Here is a 19,207-nt window from a genome sequence, read left to right as displayed (position 1 = left end):
TAAAGAGGTAGGAGTATGTGGTTAAAAAAGGAATGTGCAAAATGGGATTCAATTAGGATATTTGGAAGAAAGATTTTCCTACTATTTTCACATTGATTAACACAATCATAGATACATTAATAAAACAAGAAGTGTGGCTCAAGGCTCAACTCTTGATCCATTTCTCTTTTCTATTTTTTATTAATTAATGATGCACCTCGACTTGCTCTGAATGTTGTGATCAGCTTTATGTGGATAACATTGTAATATACACTTCTAAAACTCATTTATAATAGAGTGAATAACCCGAATACAACTGGCTCACAGCTAATAAACTACTACTCAATAAAACTTTCTCACTTTACGATTTTCTGTATGCACCAAAGCATTAAAATCAAATCTAGAACTTTTTCATGTGTTATTGCTTGTCTTGATGGTACACAATTGCAAATACCAAATACCTGGACCTATAGATCAACTCTGATGTTTAATTTCAATGCCATATCAATCATATTGTGAAGAATGAAATTCAGTAGTTGTGTTCCACAAATTGTTTTTCTACTGTAAAAGAGAAGCTTGTGTCACAATCATTTTACTGATATTGGATTATGCTGACGTTGTAGATCAGGCTGTATCCAAAACTTCTCTTCTTCCTCTCAATATAGTTTATAATAGACTATGCAGATTTGATCTTGGTTGTCCTTAAATAAATTATTGTACAATGTATGAAACTCTTAATTGGCCCTCTCCCATCAAAATATTGGCTACAGATTTTTTTAATGTACACATTTCAATTAACCTCACAGTTTAAAACAGTCCATGGTACCTTTGTCATCCAGTTATCAACTGAGACGCTACAGCTCTTTTTTCTGTTTGTGTAGTCTCTATGTCTATAGATAAGAAAGCCTATATGTTTAAAGCTCCATCTGAGTAATCTAACTGTAAATCTTTGACCCATATTGTTTTATCATCCTTCCACTTGTTCAGTTTTCTTATTATGGGCTCAGTTGTACACACTCATGATAACACCTCTGTTATTATTTTTTATAAATGTATTACTTAATGTTCTCACTGACATTATTTGTCAATGAATGATCCGTTTATGATCCTGATTTTGTATGTCTTAGTTGATACTAAGTTGTACTGTTTTTTTGTTTGTTTCTTAGTCATTAATTATTAGGTACTTTTGTTTTCTCTAAAATATTTTTTCTACCTTTGCTCATATTGTATAACTTCTATTTAGGTCCCCCTTGAAAATGAGATGGTACATCTCAAGGGATTATCCAAAGATACATCTGGATACAATACATTTGAACTAGTGTTAAAGTATGACAGAATGCAAAACAAATCTTACAGGTAGCCTGACTGCATAAATGATCAAAACATGTGAGTGGATGCAAATAGGAATTTTCTGTAGGACGCACAAACCGCGGTGTATATTTATCCAAAGGAGTTTATAGAATGACTCTCCATGAATGTATAAAAGACAAATAGGAAAAAAATTGGAGGAAAGTAACTTTAAACACTTCGGTCAGAATCCGAGCTGTCATATAACCACATATTTTATGTTGTAAGCTACCTATAGCTAATGTCTGCAACGGTCCAGCAGTCTTATTTGAATGAATACAGATGCAAACATTTGAAACAATTACAATTTGAAAGGCTTGTACTCCAATACATCTACCACTGAATGAATGAAGTGAGCTTCTATAATGTCAAATAATGTCATAAAATGTGAAATAACTCCCACCAGGACAACAAATTAATTGTTTTGCTGTAAAAACCTGGCGAAGACTTTACTGTGACCCCAGCCTCAATCTCTAATCCTCTCTGTGGTTTCAGAGCAGAGCGGAGAGGGGGGCAGGGCAGCCTTGCACAGCAGAGCGGGCAGAGGCAGCCGTGGCACTGTTGTGAAAGCAGTTCTTCCTGTTGTGCGGTCCTGAAACTGGCTGTATAGGGGTTCCCAGAGCATCCTGGTGGCTGTTTTCTCTCTCTGTTTTTCCCTTCTCCCTTCTTCCATGTAGCAGTTGCCACTCCACCCCTCAAACACACACACACACACACACACACACACACACACACACAACCACACACACGCATACACATATACAGCCACCACCCCTCCTCCAGGAAACTCGTTGGCCGTCAATGAGACAGCACTAACTGAAGGCGTTTCCTGGCCACTTGATAGAGCAAAGCACGCAGGCTTAGAGACACCAGCACAACCACACAGCTGCAACTTACCCCCAACTTCTATCTTATACAACCCCTCTCCAGCACCTCCACCATGCTGAACCCCATCTCTAGCCACATCCCACATCCACCCTGACCTTCCTCACACACAACCGCACACCTACAATTGTTGCTGTTACATAAATCCTTACTAGTTCTTAACCACATAGCACACACACAAGCAAAACACCAGTACATGAAGAAATATGTATAACACGTGCAAAACTCCCACTTCTGTTGCCCTGGGAAAACTTAATGGGATGACGATGAATGCTGTTTTTTTTCCATGGATGGGGTTGTCATAATGTAATGTCAGCAAACAGTTATATCTAGCTTCATGGTGTCAAATCACTCACTATTTTTATTTCTTTAACCGGCGTTGTTTCTAGCTTCCTTGTTAAAACTAACTATCAATCTGTCATTCTGGTGAACAGCACAAACAAACATCATGGAGTTTGGCTTTGACTATTCAGCCCAGATAGAGTGTGTTGAGTTATGAACATATTATGGATGAGAGTAAAAGTAAACTATGTAAGATGTGTATTTCTACCAAAAACATGCTTTGTTCTTTTGTAGATCTAATCTATTACATTTTTACCTTTAACATCTGATGACCAGTGTGAAATGCTCCTATTAGGATTTATATCGAACACACTGAGGTTACAAATGTTCACTGAACAGAGTGCGGCAAAATATTTTGATGTGTTGAGAAATCATGCTGACAAAGAGCAGTCTTTGGAGCGCAATAAGAGGATGTCAAATAAGGAACAGCAAACTAAAACACACTTTATTTCTGTCTGGTACAAGTGTGTCACAATGTCAGGGTGGGACCATCAGCACTGTTTCTCTGAACACAGGAACAATGAGAAGAACAGCAGGAACATTGAGAACTCCAACTTCGATTAATGAATGCATTTCAATGGGTCACAATATAGTATGTGGTAATCTCAGTTACCTTAACTGTACTGGGACAATACTGATTATTTACATGTAAACTTCTAAGGCTGTATTTTGAACAAAACATTAGCTTCTTAACCCTGCTGTGAAAGATTTAACATTTTCATGGATGCAGAGGGATCACTCAACATTGTGATTGTCCTGAATTATTAACACATAGTAATCCACATTTTGTTACCAGGTAAATCCAGCCTGGAAATAATCAGATTGGACTGTTTTGCATCATTCATCCACACTGGACTCCTATTATTTGACATAGAGTTGTAATATTTGACACTGGAACATTGTGATCTTTTTGGATATAAAACACATACGAGTTCTGTTGAGGTTCAACCTGACCCAGAGCACATTTTCACTATTTTCTTAAAACACAGAGACTCACACTGAATTTTTTGCACATCACTGGAAAAAGAAAGTTTAAAATAATTAAAACTACAAAATATCACCAAAAATCCACCCTTTCCTTATTCACACTGCTTGGGTGTTGAGTGAGTGGAAGACAACCACACTGGCTCTTTGGACTCAAACACTTTGGTATCAATTGTATATCCAGTCCTTTCCGTCAAGGTAACATTTAAACTCCCAGAGGCTGTGCACCTTTTGTATGCTGTCTTTTGGTGTCATCGCTCATCATTTGTGGCTGCCACCATCCTTATCTGACCCTTAACCTTTCCCAGAATGCCATGAGTCACTACAGAGGTCTTAGCCCCAAAGCTTTCCTCACTGTCCGTGTCGCCATAGCAGCTAGATGTCGCTGGGGAAGTCGCCAGGGCAATGACTGAATCAGTTGAATCTCTGTCTCTGTGGGCTGTGGCCAAGGCGGAATGGGCTGAAGATGGTGGGGCAGTGTGGGATGGAGAAGGAGTGTCGCACTGAAAGAGAGGATTCAGTTTGTTGCTGTCCAACCCAGCTGTGGTGCTGTCCTCCTTAGCTTCATCCTCAACTGAGTCCATGCTCTTGTCCTGGGCCTGGTCATTGAGCAGAGTGACCAGGAAGTTGATGTACTTCACAGCCAGACGGAGGATTTCGTTCTTGCTGAGTTTCTTGTCAGGCGGGTGTGTGGGAATGAGTTTTCTTAGCTCGGAGAAAGCTCCGTTCACATTCTGCTGTCGCCAACGCTCACGGCTGTTGGTGAAGACACGGCGAGCGAGTTTCTGAGGAGGGCCTGTCAGAAAAACATGAACACTGTGTGAGCAGGTTTTAAAAGAAGAGTCCGGTCATATTCTCTATTTTTCTTTTCAACTAATCCCTTGACAAGATCAATTTCAACAATAAATTAATTCTCCTAATAAGTAAGCACAAGCCTGATATAGTGTATTTCTCTGTGCCTTACAGCTCCATTGTGGTTTAAAAACATATCAGTGAACCACATTGTTGCCCTGACTAACATATTCTTTCATTCCGATGAACATGGACAGTGTAGTTAATTTTCATTCAATCACACATACATCATCCTGCTGTCGTAAATGCTCACTAGAACACCAAATTTAAACTGAAAATGGTCCAAATGCATGGTTTACTCTAATTTGAGCATCATTTGCTAAATACTCCAGTGCCCCGCTGTTTTTTGGGGGAGAAAATTGGATAAAAGTATATACAGTATACCTCACACATTTATATAGATTGCATCTTTAATAGGACCTTATGGTCTTGAGGATGAAAACAATAGAAACAGAAGTAAGACAGGCTACTGCATTTCTGATGTATGTTATTCAGTGTATTTGTTAACAAACAGAAAATATAGATTAACACTTATCCTTATCACACATAATTATCCAGTAAATACCTTAAATATTAACCTTCAACAGTCACTGGAGCTGCACAAATAGCAAAGTCTTATTTTCTAATTAGACACACAAAAACTCACATTCATTGATCTCCATCTCAAAGTGTGATGACGGTCTTCTCTTAATCCGGTTGTTGGCAATGACACCATAGTTTACTCCTGAGGGACCCAGGTAAGAACTAAAAAACATATATATGGCAAAAATAATGGAAAACGTAAGATGTTTGTAACTGCATACACAATAACATGGACAGTAAAATGTTGCAAAATACAAAACTCAGCTTGGCATCTCTTAAATAATTCTAGATGGAGAGAAATCTTGGAGGGTGGATGTGCAAAGCAAGCAAGAAGATGGTGGAAGCCATTAACTGAGGCGTGATTATGTTGGTGGCGTTGATTGAGTGTGCATGCAGAGTTTTAGCCTGGTCTCATTAAGCCTGGTTACTAGCTGCTTCGACTTAGGGGTGATGAAATAGATCAATGCCTCTTTCTACAAACAGACCAGAGAGAAGTGGGTAGGGAAGCTTATTCCCAGACCTCAAAAACAGATTGAAGAAGCCATAGGTGTAGCCACTGTGGAAAATCCTACTTTTTTACTTTCTATAGTTGATACTCCTCAGTTATACTATGAGAAACTGTTGGGAAAATATGCTTTTGAGTATAAAATAGATGAACACAAGGAGGGCTTTTTATAATATTTATTTCTTGTCTTAAAAGTAAGGTAAAAGTTGCCGATTTCAGGAGCTCAGAAAAAGCTTTAAGAGTTCCATTTTGTAGCCTTTTGCCACTTGAAATTGTACCATACCTTATATACCTCCAAAATCTAGCTGCAATTCAAAATAAATATGTAATTTAATTTCACTTGTGATATTTACCGGGTTTTTATATTGAATGTACACAAAAAACATTCAACGATGCAGCTCATGTTGAGTAACCAGTAACAGTCTGACGAGCAAATTAAGTGTGAGAAATGTGTGGTGCCTTTACAACAGCACACATCCTGCTGTCAACTTCGCATAACCGTGTAGCAGGCTACTATTAATCACAATGGGAAGTCATGAAATCCCAGCAGTTGAGGTTTCATATGAAACAGAAACTTGGCAGTTTTACCAACGAATAAGCATCATCATCACTAGTAACATCTCAGGAAACCGTAGTAGTAGTAGTATGTTATAGTTTCAAATCTTTTTTCTTGTTGCACGAGATAGTCTCACTTTTTTTGGCCTTCAAAAATGATTCCAATTAACCATACGGAAGGCAAATGACACCCATGCTCACCTATCACTGCAATATGTGATGAGGGGTCAAAAATAAGTACATGTGGGAAAAAGTTGGAAAGCCCCTGTGCTAATGGACAAATTAACCAAATCTAACCTGGTGAAGAAGGCGTGTGGAGGCAGGTACTGCTGAGGCAACAGGGGACCTGGGGAATGAGCTGAGGGGCCACCTGGACCTCCAGAACTTCCAGGGCCTCCAGGACTGGCCACAGGCAAACAGTTCAGCTGGCTGCGGCGAAGGTCCACATGGGGCCCATGCAGAAGGTTGGGAATTGGGTGTAAAGCAGTCAAAGGGGTGTTGGGGAGTGGAAGAGGAGGTTTGCTGTGGCCGAGACTGATGACTGGAATGTGGGGAGGAAGAGGAGAGGATGATGAGGACAGAGGGAAAGACGCAGTGGAGGCTGGAGGAGGGAGTGGGCATGGGGACGTCTTGGCTGGTGCTGGGAGGAGTGGAGGTGGAGAGGAAAGTGTTGGGGACCTGGTGGCAGAAGCAGCAGGTGTGGCATTGGTGGTGGTTGGTCCTCCATGCTTCTCCTCCTCCTGCTTCATCTCCATGACGATGGGCTCAGGTGCAGCAGCTGTCTCTGCATGGTGATTGGTTAACACTGTTGTCGTGGCAATGGGGGACTGAATCAAGCTGGCAGCAGGGACGTCCGTGTGTCCCTTGTGCCCTGTTTTGTTAGAAGGATGTGGGCTGTTGATTGCATCCGAAGATGCTGCAGTCTGGTTCTGGAGAGGACTGTGCTGCACCACAGAGGCACAGGATGGGGAGGAGGCGGAGGAAGAGGAAGTAGAGGAGGGGCGAGGTAGGTTGGGTGGTGAGGCAGGTAGGCTGGTGGGGTTAAGCTTTTCCATCATTGTGGTGAAGCCTCTGGGGGAAAATCTGTCAGTTCCAAACTTCTTTAACTCTCAGCCGTCCAGTATGTGTGTCAGTGTGTCTTGTCCCTGTTGTGTCTGAGTGTGAGAGTACATTCATGGGTACCACCCTTTGCTCGTCCTTCAAATCTCTCCTCTTCAAGTGTCTTTTCCATAAATGCGACTCATAACCCTTCCTTTCCGGAATGCAGAACACTTTTCTGCAGATTATGCAATATTTTGCCGCTCTACTTCACAATAAATGAACAACAACAACTGAAATCCATCAGCACCAGGGTCAGTATGTCAGTCTTTTATCCATCAGTCCATATTATATGTGCCTTCAATTAAGCTACACCTTCTCACTGATCCAACCTTATTACCCATCATTCTCACTTTTACTTGTGTGATTGTAGCTATATGTGGAGTGTGGGTAGATGTGAGTCTGTGTTCACTCCTTTACTACAACATTACAGACGGTGCAACTGAAACGAATGTGCAGTCCTTTAATAGTCACTACGGTGTCATCTCTGGGTGCAGCGTGGAGCTGGGGTGGTTGTCGAGGTTGGATTTGAACTGGATGTCTGTATTTGTCTTACAGTACATCCTGAGCAGCAGATTGGAGGTTGTCAGGGAGTCTCCAGTGGCAGCTCTTAATGAGTCTGTCTGTCTATGTGTCTGTCTGTGTGTATTTTGAGGATGTGAGTCAAAATCCTTTTAAGCATTCGACATGTCCCAGGCCGCTGAAGATTGGATTGATATCAAAGACTCTGTTAAACAAAAGAAAAAGAAAAGAAGCACACGGGATATACATTTGGTGTATATTTAGAATAGGCAATAAGATATGAAAATGTAACCAAAGGTCAAATTTTGCACATGAGCACAATTTCAATTTCAACATTTCATGGAAATTTACAGATTGATCGCTTAATGCAGCTGCGATGTTAAATTCTGTTTTCGGGTAAATTTGCTGTTGAGCTACTTCTGCAAGGAGGGAGACATTTGTTTGTAGTCTGCTTTGCAAGACATAACACTCAGGATTTCTAAGGTTTTGCAATCGCAATTGTTCCTGTTTTGGCTTTTCTGGTGGTCATGACTTTATTTCAAACAGTTCTCTCTTTCACAATAATGTAGAGACTCTTACAGGTAGTTTTTTAGCAGTGTTATATTTAACATTATATAAATATCTTAAATAAAAAGAAAAGGGAAGCTTCACAGAAATAGAGTTACAGAAGTAAATTCAAAGGTTTGGTGTCAAATACTCAGTATTACATGGACGTGTTTGCTGAAAGCATTATGAGCTGTACCCGTTTTAAGATATATTTTACTCTGGTTGCTAAGAAACAACAATAGCATCTCATATATTTTGTTGAGAAATAGATGATATAGCATATTAAATTAATTAATTAAATTAAATATTAAATTAATCTTAAATTAAGCATATACCCTATATGCTCCTGTATAGAGTAGCTCAATAGTTTACATTAAGTCCTTAAATATAATGAATATTTTTGAGAAAGAGAACTTTTACCACCAAAATGTTGTTGACAGTATTCATCTGTAGCAGAATTATTAGATTTTGTGTTTGTCAATTTTTCAGAAATCATATAAATAAACATATACATACATATACAATATGAATAAAAATGTTTAAATAAATGTACAAATAATTGTATTTGAACTAGTACACTGTCAGCAAAAAAATATAATTCAGGTTTTAATGGTAATAAATGCCCATCCACCAAGTGAATTCTGGTAGATTTGATATTTAAATTCTATCTTCCTCTTCTTGTCACTGAATCATTAAATGTTTTTATTACCAATTTCCAACAACCAACAACCTTATTACCAGTATCACAAGACATATGGTACATATGACAGTAATTTATATCAAACGTGTTTTTATTATTATCGTCTAAATTAAATGTCACAGGCTGCGAACCATTTTCATTTACTATAGAGCAAAACACATACAGAATTATTGATTTAATACTCACAGGTTAATTATGGCACCCAGTGTAGCCTCTCTCTGTCTGTCATGCAAAATCCTTCAGAGTTCAAGTGATCTGTGAACGCATGTGTCTCCTCAGTGTTTAACATCCTCCTCCTGCTCCTCCTCCTCCTCCTCAGGTCGGTCACACTGTGCCACAGCCTGTCATTGCCTGTCTGTCAATCTCTGAGGTCTGACGTTGCTCAAACACCCCAGATACTCACATTAGTCCCTGTAAAAAAAAATAGTTTAAAAAATGAAACAGTCCAAAATATTCACAAAGAAGTTAAGTCACGCCGAGACCGAAAGTCAGTCCAAACATACTTCTTTTTTTTTTTTGTTGCTGTGAAGTTGCTCCTTTGAACGAAGATAGACTCAAAGCATGGAGATGGATGGTGGAGGTCTCTGTCACCCCCTCCCCCCCATCCACATGTCATTCTTCACTCTCTCTCTCTTTCACTTCCCTGTCTATCCCTTCCTTCACTTACTGTCTTCGCCAAGAAGACACAATGCTCTAGTTGGTTGCCAGTCGGAACGCTCTGATACTGGCAGAATGTGAGGTGGGAGAGAGAGAGAGAGAGAGAGAGAGGGAGAGAGAGAGAGAGAGAGAGAGAAGAGGGAGAGAGAGGGAACCATGTTGCAAGGAGAGTTTTCCGCTCCCTGCTGGACAAGAGGATGTGCTTGTACAATATGGTGGCTGCTGATAAGAGCCTCAAAAGCTGCCTGTGGCCTGTAGATAAGGAACCTACCCCCCCCCCCCCCCCCCCCCCCCCCCCCCCACACACACACACACACACACACACACACACACACTCACACATAACACTATACTGGTCAGTCAGTCCCAGACTTTGAAAGGATCTGGACTGTTTCCAAGAAAATATCCGCAACTGTACTTATATCACAATATAATACACAGACAACGATGTACTGTACACACAAAGTACATCATTGCCAAGTCGTACATGCATGAATATACACTCACATACAGTATATGCACACACACACACACACACACACACACACACACACACACACACACACACACACACTGTCACACATAACACAATCATTTGGGGAATTACCTGAAGTCCTTGCTTGAAAATGACTGCTGTTAGAGGTTGTTCTTTAATGAGCAGATTACAAAAGCAATGAATCGCCAGTAATATGTGTTTGTAGCAGCTCTATACAACAAATATTCACCTGATTTGAGACTAATAGATGAAAAGTGATTAAACCAGCCAACCAAGTAGTCCTACCCAAGTTATAATGTAAGTCCATGGGCACTAGAGCTGCAATGATCAGTTGATTAATTGACAGAAAATTTTGTCAGCAGCTGTTTTTCATCATTTGAGCAAAGATGCCAAACATTCATTGGTTTCAACCTCTCCAATATGACATATAGTAAATATACAATTGATTGACAGTTGGTAGTACCAAACAAGCACTGTTCACTATTTTCCAACATGTTATTGGTTAGACAAAATGATCAATCAAGAAAATAATCTGCACATGAATCAATTATGAAAATAATGATAAGTGCACCACTAATGTTCACTAACACAAAAAGGTCTTCATCGGACTTGAGACAGAGTGTGGGTCCTTTAAAGGAGATTTTCTGTAATGAGGTTTATTTTTAAATGTTTTGTAAAATATTAAAATAGTCTTGTAGATTTAAAGTTTGAAAACAAACTCATCAATCTATTCAAATAAATCAATAAAATGTTGATTAGATTATTTGTGAATTAAGGGAAAATATGAATTCATTAATTGGACTGGAGACTGAGCCATAAACTCTGTTATGACATCAGAGCACACCTGTGTCACTGATGACCAACATGCAAGTCGTCATTTTGGTAACTTTTTCTCTCCAAGAGCTCCCAAACTTCCTTCCTGAATCAGCCTCACACATATTCTCTCTCTCTCCACTGTCCTTTGTGCTCACACATTACAGTTCAGTTCATCCAAACCTCAGGGTCAACGCCTCTTTTACATTCCCTCAGTCATTTCCTTCTTAGACAGACTGAAACACAAACATTATAAAGGCTTACAGTTACGTGACCTTCTAGGTCCTGGGAAAGAAAGCAGTTTGCTGAGCAACTTTACAACAAATCTGTCATCACCTTCATCATCATCATCATTATTGTTTGATTTTTTTCATTCTGTATTACTATCGCTACCGTCCTGAATCGTCATTATAAACAAGAACTGCCAGGGGTGTGAATATGCTGAAATAACAATAGTCTTTGTATAATCAGAGTGCAGACAGTGTCATCTATTGGTCTGTCACACTACTTTGCGTCCGGCAGCTGTGGTTCCAGTTGATCACACTCCCTGTGCTATAATAACGTTGCAGTGGCACCTCTGTGCCTGCAGATGCTGCATGAATTTGCCTGTAATATATAAAAAGCTACACAAGGGACAGAGACAAATCTGTTGGGATTAGATTTTCCTGTGCTTTAAATGCTCAAAGTAATTTGATCTAATAGTGTCACAGTGTTGTGTTGCCCATACAGTTTTGGTATTTTCAAGGTGTTCATTTTGTGCTTTTTTGGGGGAAACATGCCTCTAAATATATGCCTCTTATAGGCCTATTTTATTGCACCTGGACTTGAGTGATGTTATTTAATTTGTTTACATGTACATTGTATTGGATAAAATCTTGAAATGTTGTATAACATACATTTCACATACTGTACATACATATATATATATACACACATACATTTTCTACTGTACTTGTGTGTATAAATAATAATTTTTTTTCTGACTTTGAACTGTTCTTCCTGACAGTATGTAAAATTGACAATACATGTGGGGTAAAAACAAAAAATGCATAGAAAAATGACAAAAGAAACAAACTAAAATGAACTTGGCCTATAACTGATACTAGGTTTGAGAATGCAATTTAAGCAGCAAAAGCCTCTAAAGTTATTGATCATGGTATGGTGCCATTTTCCCAAGTTCCTACAACGCAAGGTAAAACCAGATAAAATGTTTTGAGCCAGCAGGCAACAAATCAGCATAGCCTAGATTTTGGGTTTCCCCCCTCCAGCTGTAAAAGCCTGACTTGTCAGAGGGTCACAGTTATCTGGGCAGCTCCCGGAAAGAAGAAAAAACACAAGACAAATCGTTGACGTTCTCATTTAAGGCCCTGTGTGAACACCCAAACTGTAAATGGGGAATAATAATAGAAACAAACGATAACAGACAGCTTCCGCCTCTCCCTTGAGTGAGGAAGAAATCAAGAGAGGATTGTTTTAATCTCAGAGCCGCCCTCCTCCTGGCTACCTCAAAAAACCCTGCTCAATAAATGAAGTGTCGATGGGGGAACGTTTGTGTGTGTGTGTGTGTGTGTGTGTGTGTGTGTGTGTGTGTGTGTGTGTGCGTGCGCTTGCAGAAACAGCATTGATCTCAATGCTTGGCCAGGCAGCATGTGTGAGTGAGATGTGAAAATAGAAACCCTTATAACCACTGAACAGTTGTTAAATTATAGTTGTGGAACCAAATTAACGATAACATAGACAACTATAAATGTGTGTTTCATTGTTACAGACACACTTAACAAACATTTCTTACATGGGTAACAGAATTAAGGTGTGTTTACCAATATTTAGAACAGTTTGGCTGCAAATTCAATTCAGTTCAATTGGATCTCTTTAATCATTGGATTTGCTTGCAAGGTGAAGAAAACCATCATGCTGTTTAAATTCAACTCTGACACGGAAATTCATATGGTTGAGCAATCGCAAACAGCCCTGACAACGCAAACATTTGCAGAAACAGAACGAAAATCCCAAACGGAGGAAGTGGTAGTAAAAGTAGATTTTACAATGTTGCATCATTAGTTTATCTATTTAATGTACTAACTGCTAACACGATAGCTAGTAGCCGCTCACCATGTACAGTAATTTACCAACAACCCTTGAGGGTAGTCACTCTGTCACGAAGTATCTACAATTAAAAAACATAATACAGTACATTTAATATTTTGTAAAGGTCCATGGCTGAACTTCAAAGTGCCACTTTGTGTTGTGACCAGCCATTTAATATGTTAAAAAATTAGCATTTCCCCAAATTCTCAAGTCAGTTGCTTTAAAGACATCATCAATAGGTGACCTAACTGAATAGAGAGGAGCCACAAGGCAGCAAAGGGGAAAAACACAACAATATCCATCTATATTTAGGTCTATTTTCTAATATTTTTCACATTCACAGGGCGCAGTATGAATCTAGAGTCATAAAATCCATATGAGCATACAGGTAGTACATACACACACATGCACTTGCCCATGAAAACACAAACACACTCCCTAAAGTGGGCTCCATGGCCACGTTTCCTCCAACTCATGTAAACACTATTGTGTACGGGGTGATAGGGATCACTGGAACCTAATTGTTTGAGGCAATATTCGCAGTGAATTTCATGGAGAAAGTGACAAACAATGCTGCAAGCGCTGGCCGGGACAGACGCTCGCTCTCCTCCTCTGCTGCAACAGATGGTTTTTTTTCCCCTAATTGTCCTGGAGACCAGCCATCCAACTACAGGCACGGGAAGAGTTTCAGTTTATAGTGAAGATTTAGGATAAACCATGAAAATGTGTATAGACTGCCATCTTAGAATCTGATCTTGCCCCCTTAGATTAACAAGACATAGACCTGATCCACCTCATCAACACTCAGCAGGTGTTTGATTAAACATGTCAGAAGCTTAAAGGGCAGGTTGACAATTTTTCAAGTCTGTCTTAAAACAACAGCCAGGTGTCCAAATGATTGGTGTCAAAATCCATAGTCTTCCATCTGTGCAAAAATGTATTTAAAAGTTTATCTAATATGAAGCTTCAGTCATCCACATGAGTCAAATCAAGTAGATATCGTTCAATGTTTCGGTCTTTTCAGAAAAAAAGCACCTACCAGGAACACCTGCATGTATGCATCTATTCAAATTAATCAAGAAAAATTGGGTTTAGGGGGGTTATTTATGAGTCAAATTGAAAAAAAGAAACAGAGGAACATGATTGCAGCAAGATTATCACACCATAAACATGAACAAACTGATTCTGTTCAACACATGTTTAGAAACAATCATTGGTGAGTCATCTGCATCACATGCTTAACCTCAAAACAGATCAAGCATAAATTATTCAGTTAATTCCCATCACTGTCTCGGCAAGTCAAAGCACAAAGATGGTAGATTTTTTTTCTCCACAAAAATTAGCTTCAGAATTCAGACTGGCTCCAGCCAAATATACAACAAGGAGATTATTTTTTATCTCCTTGCTGTATAAGGTTCATGGCAATCCTGATTACTGTAACGACACCTCATACAGTGTCAGCCACATGACGACGGTCACACATCGCTCCGTTCCCAGGATGCACCTGGCCAGGGGCAAGCGGCGGACGTAGGAGACAGCTGTTTCCTGTGCACACTTCCTGGTTTGGTAGAGGAGGGGGGCGGGGGGTCTAGTGAAGGGGATAAGGGTGGGATAGCGGGTAGACGAAGGGGTGGATTATAGGGTGTTTGGTGAAGCCTTTTCCAAACAGGATATATCTGCCACGACCACAGGTGTGAGAGTAACAATGTTTCTCACTCTCATCTGCATTTAAAGACAAAGATTAAATCAAAGACCCTATAATCCGGAGGGAGGGTTTGGTTGAGGGAAGATAGCAGGAAGTGGAACAAAAAAGCGAGGAAAGTGGGAAAGACACAGGGAGGTGAGTTTATAGAGAGAGGGAGGAGAAGGGGTTCCTTTATTGTCTCCTGTCTCAGATTAGACTCACTCAGCTGGGAGGGAGAGAGCATCCAGTGGGCTAATCAGAGCATAATAGGCTCAATCAATAGTTTCCTTGATTGCACACATACTGTACATTCCACATCAACAGCTGAACAACAGCCAGAAAAGTGGCACAGCAGCAGCATGCTCTCATGAGGTACTTTAACCACTGTCAACCATAAGAACCGGAGATAATGTTTTACCACACCATCATTTTTAAGAATGAGCGGTATGATGTTTTTATAGCTAAAACATTTTTTATTTTATTATATTGAGTGCATGTCATACAGAAGATATATTATTAATGTATATACAGTACCAGTCAAACATTTGGACACACTTTCCCATTCATATCAATGAGAAAGTGTGTTTAAACCTTTGACTGGTACTGTATATTAGAAGTTTTACAAGTTGTCTGTAGAAGCTTGGTAGACATTTAAATTTTTGCTGGAGGTATAAATAGATGGTCTTTTTAAATGCACAGTATGTAATGTCTGCCAGTTAAGGTCTCTCAATCAAAACAATAACAAAAGACAGAGTTTGATACCAAAATAAGAGTGATAAAAATATAATAAAAAGATTTAAGATCTGTAATAACTATCTAAAATAAAATAAATAAGAACAAATACAAATAAGAAAGAATAAGAGGAAAGTTTATTAAAAGTTAGGTAAATATCAGGTTAAAACAGATTATGAAGACAAACAAATTAAATAAAAGAGATATAGTTTAATAAAAGCTAGACAAGAAACTGGGTAAAAAAGATTAAAAAGACCAAAGAAACAGATGAATAAATCTGATAAGAAGATAAAAAGTAATGGTAAAATAACATAAAGTTAAGTAGAATAAAAATGTAAAACATCAGAACAAATAAAATAAAAATAGAATAAAAAGACTATAAACCTGTAAAATCAAAAGCCAGGCTGAACAGGCTCAAAATTGCCATTACAAAATTGATCTGACATGACTCAGACAGAAGAAAGAAAAGAGGTGAAATCATGTTCATGGTCCATTAAAGAAAGAAGGGATGAGGAAAAAAGGAAGTTACAAGCAGATGACAAACAAAAATAAAGATCAGTAATATTAAGATAGAAACATACAACCAAACTGAATAAAATAAAACATTTTACAACCTGTATCTTCAATCAGGTCAAGTGTAATTGTAAAAAAAATAATAATAATAATCAAATCAAAATACAGTTGAGATCAATTCCAGCTGCATTTGATTCTTTATTTGAGCTTCATCAGTGGAGAACATGAGCTAGAAAAAAAAGATGACATAGTTTAGAAGGCGGTATCTCTCACTGTGTGTGAGTCAAGTGTTATGAATCATTTGACCCCCAAGGCCTCAATCTGACCTTTGACTCATCACCTGGGCTGGATTACGTGCAGAGTTTTACGAGTGTGCTGCAGCTTTTCAAATAGCAAACTCGCATCCACTTCCACTTTTGGCAGCACTAACTACAAATATTTCCATATGAGATGAGCACTGACAATAGCCTTTCTGAGTCTGTGTGCGTGTGTGTGTGTGTGTGTGTGTGTGTGTGTGTGTTTGCTTGTTTCACTTTAAATAAGTGCCAAAAGTGTGTTTCTAATTGTGTGTATGTGGACGGATGGGTCTGTATTATTTGTAAGTCTCCAAGCATATTTACATACTGTGTGTGTGTGTGTGTGTGTGTGTGTGTGTGTGTGTGTGTGTGTGTGTGTATGTTTTTGTGTGAGTGCGTGCGTGTAACTGTGCACCCTTGGGTCACAATGACACTGTGTGGAACAAAAGCATATTGTGTCTTCCTCTCTCATATTTCTCATCATCAGCACTGCCGCCATCCAAATTCCACTGGTGTGTTCACAGCGTGGCAGAGGGACTCGGCCCCGTTGTCAACTGCCATCCTGCAATAATAGGAAACACAGCATCACTTTTCCATTTTCTCCCTCACTTTTCACTGCTAATTCAAAATATATGAGTTCCTGTTTGGAGCCCCCTCTCCGCTGCGGACGTCCCACAACTCTGTCTGCTCATACAGAGAATACCAAACTGTCTGATTGACTCATGTATTAATGTACTGGCTAACTCCTACTGTTATAATTGTCCCAGGATAGTTCTATTTAAAAAAAGCTGTCACACAGTTATTTTCACATGTGTGTGGTTTTGATGGCTTGAGAAAAGTAATGATTAATCAGCAAACTTGTAATTACTTTTTAATTTGATCGCAGTCAGACATGTGCATGGAAGTAAGAAAAGAAAAGGCCCCAAACAGGTTTGATGTTGAAATATATTATGTAATTGTGATGGAACTTAATTTAATCTTAGGTGACCATTTTAATTTCTACTACTTTCTTTTATTCTCCAGGTCTAAATTTAAAAATCTAATTGACTGTTGACTACTGTAGGAGACCATTTCACAGTGCTGCAGCTTGATGTTCCCCACCAAGCCTGTCTTGGCCTTTCATCACAAGCATGCATTGCCAATGCTCTTCCTAATGTTTCCTCATAAGTACATTGCCCTCCACATGGTTACATATCACTTGCAGATTTAATGTTGATTTTTAAGTTATTAATTTAACAACACCTGGTGTAGATTTTGTGAGAGAAGCATCTCGGTGGGGTGTCTGGTGTTCTTGTTTAGATCCAGACCCTGTGAAAGCTCATTAGTTCACTCACTACAGATTTATTGTGCTTCAGCCATTTCACCACTAGATGGAGACAAAAGGCTGGTTATAAACTTCAGTAGAAATCTGAGACACTGTCTCTTGTGCATTTGTTATTGTATGACATTTCTACTATCAACAATGTACATTATGAGAATAAGTACATTAGTATAGAATTATATTATTTAAGTACCAAACGTTAAAGTATGAATTAGGCCAAATGGCTCATATCAGAATAATTATTGTAGAATTAATGTTAGCATTACATATATCACATCATTTTTAATCTATTAAAATGCATCAGAATGTAGTGATTCATTATATTTTAGGTGAACGAAATTGATCAAAGCTCTCAGTTCACTCGCTGCAATTTTACTTTCATTTGAATCCCTCAAAAGCTGTGTCATTATTAGACTGCCTTTCAATGTGTAAGGGAAGTGTCAGGAAGGAAAGGAGTGACTTTACTCTCCTTGAACATATTTAGTTCAAAAGATGTGGACTACCAAATATGTCCTGTGCACTTCAGTCACCATCATGGGGCTGTTAGTCACACACTTTAATGTTAGTTGTCTGATGTTATTTAATGGGGGAAATAAGAAAGGGGGCAATCATATAGATGAATTTAAAAAGTTTAATTTCATGTTGAATGTTCATGAATGTGGCAACAAAGATTTAAGTATCAAGTAGAAATGTGCTCTAGCTCTTTTGGGGTGCCAGGTGGAAAACGCCTCAACTCAACAGCTTCAAATTAGCCTCAACAGGTGCTTCCACTCTTTGTAAGGAAACATTGTTATTTATATCAACTTGTGCTGTTTGTAATTTTGGGACTGTTGGCATACAGCTGATGACGCAAGATGTAATAAACAAATTTACAGCATTGAGCATTGTGATTTTTATTGCTTCTCTAAACTGGCAAGAATTTAATCTATGGTATGTGTTTAAATATATAATTAAAATGAATCATATTGTGTTCACAAATAATGTAGATTTGTTTGTCATTTGACTTTATCTGCATTTTATTCATGCATCTGTGTTAAAGTTCATGTTGTCAGAATGACGTCGTGGATTACACACTTGCACACACATGCAAGCTTGTTCTCAGCTGGTGGGCCGCTGCTGCAACGTTCAACGTGTGGGTGGCCTGGACCAGGTGGAGGAGAGAGGGATTAACACCATGCCTGCCTGAAGGGAAAAGAAGGAGAGGGAGAGAGAAAACAAAAGATGGAGGAGAGATAGACATCTGTCTGCCAGATGTGCTATGAGGCATACAGAGGTGGTTTATGAAACAGAGAGAAGACTTTTGGTCACAGGGCTCAGTGACAACTGGATGCATTGTGACTGAAATAACTTCCAGACTCCTCTGTGTCTTGCTTACTCACGATCCCTCCTCTTTCTGTGTGTTTGCACTGGTTGTCTGTCATTTGGTTATATACATAACACGAACACATCCACACACACACACACACACATTTTCTTTCTGCTTTCTCTGCTTCCGCTCCCGCAGGAACTTCTGCATGGTGCAATTATACAGTATAAACCAGTGATGACCACCTGTCAAAACATTTCCATTTGCCGTTTGTGTGGTTTAGGAGGGCGGTGATGTGACGGAATGAAACAGGTTGAACTTACAGAAGAACAAATGACTAACTTTGATCCAATGTAAAATTATTATGATGTTTTTTAGTGTTAAACATGATTTTTAAAAATTTT

The 19,207-nt window shown here is 39.0% G+C and overlaps 1 protein-coding gene across 1 annotated transcript; it reads right to left on the bottom strand.

Moving 5' to 3' along the window:
- Positions 1–3,013: 3,013 nt before the first annotated feature.
- On the bottom strand, positions 3,014–9,198 carry lyl1 (LYL1 basic helix-loop-helix family member). Its single transcript, XM_053328942.1, has 4 exons — positions 9,084–9,198; positions 6,329–7,856; positions 5,036–5,133; positions 3,014–4,333 (listed from the first exon to the last, which is right to left on the bottom strand). Exons 2-4 carry the CDS (start codon positions 7,087–7,089, stop codon positions 3,789–3,791), a joined length of 1,404 nt encoding a protein of 467 aa, XP_053184917.1. The 5' UTR covers positions 7,090–7,856; positions 9,084–9,198; the 3' UTR covers positions 3,014–3,788.
- Positions 9,199–19,207: the final 10,009 nt, after the last annotated feature.

Source organism: Scomber japonicus, chromosome 2, assembly GCF_027409825.1.
Source record: "Scomber japonicus isolate fScoJap1 chromosome 2, fScoJap1.pri, whole genome shotgun sequence".
Lineage (NCBI taxonomy): Eukaryota > Metazoa > Chordata > Actinopteri > Scombriformes > Scombridae > Scomber > Scomber japonicus.
This window is presented reverse-complemented; position numbering and strand designations above follow the sequence as displayed.